This window comes from Bombina bombina, chromosome 2 (genome assembly GCF_027579735.1).
Source record: "Bombina bombina isolate aBomBom1 chromosome 2, aBomBom1.pri, whole genome shotgun sequence".
NCBI lineage: Eukaryota > Metazoa > Chordata > Amphibia > Anura > Bombinatoridae > Bombina > Bombina bombina.
In genome coordinates, this window is record NC_069500.1 from 746,093,160 (window position 1) to 746,098,714 (window position 5,555).

The window sequence follows — 5,555 nt, forward strand, 5'->3', positions numbered from 1 at the left end:
CCCACTAGAGGGCCCTCCACTTCCATTAGTTTCTATAGCACTTTTAAATGTAATCCCATTAGTCTATGGGCATTCCATTATGTCATTCACCCTTGTCATTCCATAGAAAGCAGCTATAATCTGATGTAATCTCACTTTCACAATATGCTACTGTACCCTTGGAACATATCTGGTAACTATCTAGTTGATATGTCTCATAGTTTTGTTGCTTTGACACTTTTAATTTTACATCCCATTAAAGTCTATGGGCATTCCATTTTATCATTCACCCTTGTCATCCCTTTTAGTACATCCCGTTTTTAACCTCTTAAGGACATATGATGGAATTTTTCCATCATAAAACAATTGAGCAAACTGAAAGCTGTGTCCTTAAAGGGTTAAACAGTTTTCTACTGGATTTGTATAGTGTCTATTACATGCAGTTATATGAAAATAAGTGTATACTGTCCCTTTAAATTTGCAAAAATGATACCGGGGTCAAGAACATCAGTTGGTTTTAGCTTTGTAACAAAATATGGAACGCTTCACGAATTTGCGTGTCATCCTTGCGCAGGGGCCATGCTAATCTTCTCTGTATCGTTCCAATTTTAGTATATGTGCTGCCGAAGCGAGCACAATTAAAAAAGGTTTGCAGCTTCTTTTTATAGCTCAATCTTTGCAATAGTTTTATATTAGGGAGACCAACTATTTTGTTATTATGAAAACAAGAAAGTTTTTTCTTTGTAAATATAAAAATTGCCAGTTCATTATCATCTCTTTTCTTGTTTTATTCATAAGCTTCACTCGTTTGTTACAAAAAACGAGAGCACATTGCACGCTGGAAGCTAGACATGCAAATTACTAGTTGACGTCATCTGAGAGCGCCCATAGTCGCGAAGGCAAGAGGGCTAATGCACGGTGAGGATTGTACTAAATTTGTTTTCTGTAGTTCTTTTTAAAATCGGTTCATTAATTGTATGTCAACATCTAAATGCGAATCTGCTCTTTATTACGGTGTCTAATTCTTGCGCCTGTTGTTCAGATCGTAAAATCTAATTTACTCCCGACTCTCTCTTTTTTTCTTTACTTATGTGTCCCGTGTCACTCATAATTCCGATCACTAGTCTCTCGTTAGTTTACGCATCAGTTGCTCACATTGATTTGCGCTATAAATCTGGCTGTGTACACGTTTCCGTCTGGTTCTCTCACATTACTTGGGCTTGTCTGTCACTTGACTCTACACCAACCGAGCTGAGCTTTTTCTTACATGCAAACATTGTCTCCTTTCCCATCTCTCTCACACAATCTTATTTTTCCATACATTTGTTTTGTTCTGTCAAATTCCCATAGTCCATTTTTACCCCTCTCTCAAACATTTTTTTTATTACATATTGCTCTCTTTTTTTGATAAATATATCAGCTTTTAATAGTTATTTTATTTTTCTACACCTGTTTCTGTGTCAGAGTGTATATATTTCTTTATTACACTTCCTGTGACTGATCTTTGTGTCTTTTATCCTTGCAGCCCTAAAGGCAGTTCCTTGTAAACATGGACATAGCATACATATGCGAGTGGGACCGTCGGCCACGCACCAGTCACTGCCCTTCAATCCCATTAGTCTGTGCCTGGTCTTGCCGCAATCTAATTGCATTCACCACTGATCAGCGGAATGAAGAGGAGAAAGGTGCCCATCTTGCATATCCTTACACAGGTTACTGCCTCTGCATAAATCCAACACACAGGTTTGTGCCAGGCATTTAATCCAAACTGGCTGCCTCACCTTACAAATATAACTGTACAAACACATTTCCTAGATTAAAACTGCAGTCTTTGCCTGGCTTTATTCAATTGCACACAACCCATCTTTAGCCAGATTCAAAGGAACTATTACACAGTCTTAAATAGCCATTCTATTAGGGTTTATCCTGTGACAAGACATCAGGATTATTAACTAATTAAAAAAATATTAGTGAGGCTTAAAAGACCATGTGAAAACGTTAAAAGTCCACTCAATGCTAAACTCAGTGCAGCCTTATTGCTTTCTAGTCTTCTGGGATTTTTCACCAGTCTCAGAAAAGTATACTGGTGGAAATTTACAACATTGTTGTGTATTAATTGTTTTTCAGATCTTACCCACATGATTCATATCCTGGACACAGAGCATCCCTGGGATGTGTATTCCATTAGCTCAGGACACCAGGAGGTCATCACAAGCTTAGAGTGGGATCATTATGGTAAGGCATTGGTTGACCTTTGTAACTACAGTGAATAAAAGGAAAGAGTAGTCTGATGGAAGAAATAGTATAAAGTCAATAAAAAATAAAAAAAAATAACACTGTTGCATTTCCTCTGGTTCCTCAGGATCCCGTCTTCTTTCAGCTGATGCAGATGGGTGTATCAAGTGCTGGGGGATGACTGACCACTTAGCCAACAGCTGGGAAAGTCTAGTTGGAAGTGAGGTTGATGGGGATCCTATAGTGGCTTTGTCATGGCTGCACAATGGAGTAAAGTTAGCTTTACATGTTGAAAAGGTGAGCATGACTGGAATTGTTGGTTGACCCTGCCTTATTGCAGTAGTTTTTTGCTTCATACCTTCAATGCTGGAATAGCAACCTATTCAAACTAGGGATGCACCGAAATGAAAATTCGGGACCGAAACCGATAGCGAAAATACAGGAGGCCCCTGGCCGAAAACCGAAACGAAACCAAAATTGTTTTTTTCTTTTTTTTAACTACAGTGTGTGTGTAGCTGAGAGAGTTTGTAGGCAGAAAAGCTCCAACAAATGGATGTGGTCACTTGTACCGTAGGGCGTGATCTGCAGTGAAACTGGAGCTCTATAAGGGAGAGCGTGGTTATAGCCAGACAACAATACGAGGTGGACATGTGTTTTGTTTTTGGGTGTGGTTATCCGTTCGATGGGCGTGGCTGCACCTGATCGTATCTCCGCCTGGTTCGGGTCTCACACTGACCCGTCAGATTATATGTCCAGAGCCCCAAATGGAGTCTGCCTGTCACTTATCACCAGGACCCCCGGACTTAGCTACAACCTTACGTGCAAGGTGGTTATAGAAAGTTACTGTGCTTTTTTGTATACACTGTCTGGTGGGTGCTAATTTGTATCAACTGTGTGCGAGCTTGGGGCTTATGCATATATAGTGTGCACGCATATTTGCCTCAGGCGAATAGAATGTCTATGCACAAGAGGTTGATGTATGAGCACTGTATATCAGGCTTATACATATTCACTGCGTGTGCTTAGGTCTGTGTCTGATAATATCAAGTGTTTATAAACATGTTACTTACTCCCCTTTGATTACTATATTCACTATTCAGAACTTTGGTTTCCTTCTCTGCTGATTTCAGATATCATCATGTTGTGGTACTTATGTGTGTGCTCTGTGTACCATGCCAGTTCTGTGCTGCTCACCTTATGCTAAGGATAGACATGTAACTCAATAGTACAGGGAAGGGCTGTACATTTGTAGGCATTTTGGTCCACTTTGGGACGAAATTGGAATTGCACATTTTCGGCAGGCCAAATTTTGGTGCATCACTAGTATTATTCTTTATTTAGAAGAAACAGATTTAACCGTTTTTGTTTTGCTACCAATTATCAAAATAAAGAATAGTCCTAGAAAACTATTATTATATGCAAAACAGTAAGTCAAGTAATGAACTCAAACAGCAGCTCTAGGCTGGCATCAAATTTGAAATATGCTACACAATCATTTTACCGAAAATAAAAGGAAAAAAAACAGAAAACCGAAATAACAAAAAATGCCATTTTCGGCCGAAACTTTCTGCGGCCGAAATTTCGGTGCATCCCTAATTCAAACCTCTGAGATGAAGGTTCTACTTGTAGGAACAGCTCAGACTTTCATACTCCTGTGACTGGTTGTATCATTAACGGGATAGGAAACCCACATTTTTTTTTTTCTTCTCATGATTCAGATAGATCATGCATGTAGCCACCAATAAGCAAACACTACCCAAGTGCTGAACCAAAAATTGTCTGACTTCTAAGCCTTTATTCCTGCTTTTTCTAATAAAAATAGCAAAAGAATGAAGAAAACTTGATAATAGGAGTAAATTAGAAAGTTGCATAAAATTGCATACTCTGTGTGATACGTGGAAGAAAAAAATATCCCTTTAATGTGTTCAGTAATGCCAGTACTTATTAACTGCCTTGGCTTGAAAGGTCTTTGGGCTCCCTTGCATATTAAAGGGACAGTAAAGTCAAAATAAATTCATCTTTCAGTTAGATAGGGCATGCAACGTTCCAATTTACTTTTATCATGAAATTTGCTTTGTTCTTTTGGTATTCTTTATTGAAGGTTGAATCTGTGTAGGCTCATAGGCTGATTTCTAAGCCCTTAAAGTCTTTTCACAGCTATACAGTGCTAGTTCATGTGTGCCATATAGATAACATTGGGCTCTATCCTGTGAAGTTATACATGAGTTGGCACTTGTTGGCTAAAGTGCAAGGTTGTAAAAAGCAATTAGATAAGTGGCAGCCTGCAGAGGCTTAGATACAGGGTAATCAATCACAGAGGTGTAAAGCATATTAATATAACTGTGTTGGTTATGCAAAACTGGGAATGGGTTATAAAGGGATTATCTTTTTACACAATAACCATTTTCAAGTAGACTGTCCCTTTAAAGGGCTAAATACATGTTTCTGTTATGGCTGTCATTATTGTTTTGATTTATCTCTAGTTATTTGTTTTGATAATTGTTCTGATATGTCTTCTAATTCAAATATATCTATCTCGATTTTTCAATTTCAGTCAGGGGTTTCCAGTTTTGGAGAGAAATTCTCCCGTGTGAAATTCTCCCCATCATTAACTCTGTTTGGTGGGAAACCAATGGAGGGTTGGATCGCAGTGACTATTAGTGGCCTGGTTACTGTTTCTCTGCTGAAGCCAAATGGGCAAGTACTGACAGCCACGGAAAGCTTGTGTCGGCTGCGTTGTCGTGTGGCTTTGGCAGACATTGCATTCACAGGCGGGGGGAACATTGTGGTGGCTACATGCGATGGGAGCAGTACTTCCCCTGTGCAATTCTACAAGGTTTGTGTGTCAGTGGTTAGTGAGAAGTGCAAGATTGATACTGAGATACTTCCTTCACTTTTTATGCGGTGTACAACGGACCCTGCACGCAAAGACAAGTTCCCTGCTGTGACGCACCTCAAATTCCTTGCCCGAGACATGTCTGAACAGGTGAGGGGAGAAGGGATCTGGAAAGTGTATGTTTATTTAGAAACACAGATAAGTAATGCATTTTAGCCTTTTGTGTAAAGCTGGAGTTGTTTGTATGGCTTTGCAAGATGCATGAGTAGTATACACACAGGGCTTTAGAGAGCTATGGTGTCAGTACAAAACCTTAATTTTATTCTCTCTGTTACAGGTTCTTCTGTGTGCCTCCAACCAGTGGTCCAGTGTGGTTGAGTGTTGGTCCTTGCGCAAGGAGGGACTTCCTCTAAATAACATCTTTCAGCAGCTTTCACCAGGAGGTAGGTACTAATCTCCCCACTTCCCTTCTGGTTATTCTAGGTGCCTTTCCCCTTTTTGTCAT

General features: G+C 39.5%; 1 protein-coding gene and 1 non-coding gene across 4 annotated transcripts in view; one reads left to right on the plus strand and one right to left on the minus strand.

The window, feature by feature from the left end:
- Window positions 1–508: 508 nt before the first annotated feature.
- LOC128650648 (U6 spliceosomal RNA) lies at window positions 509–615 on the minus strand. The gene has a single exon (XR_008400919.1). It is a non-coding gene; the product is annotated as a U6 spliceosomal RNA (small nuclear RNA).
- A 239-nt stretch (window positions 616–854) lies between these two features.
- Window positions 855–5,555, plus strand: part of MED16 (mediator complex subunit 16) — a 17,906-nt gene continuing 13,205 nt past the window's right edge. The window contains exons 1-6 of one of the 3 annotated variants that reach the window (XM_053702827.1): window positions 855–897; window positions 1,505–1,691; window positions 2,107–2,214; window positions 2,342–2,511; window positions 4,769–5,200; window positions 5,388–5,493. In XM_053702827.1, the coding sequence (XP_053558802.1) occupies window positions 1,529–1,691; window positions 2,107–2,214; window positions 2,342–2,511; window positions 4,769–5,200; window positions 5,388–5,493 (979 nt within the window). In that variant the 5' untranslated portion in view covers window positions 855–897; window positions 1,505–1,528. Of the gene's footprint in view, window positions 898–1,504; window positions 1,723–2,106; window positions 2,215–2,341; window positions 2,512–4,768; window positions 5,201–5,387; window positions 5,494–5,555 lie in introns of those variants that run through there. The other 2 variants (XM_053702828.1, XM_053702829.1) reach the window with 2 other exon arrangements.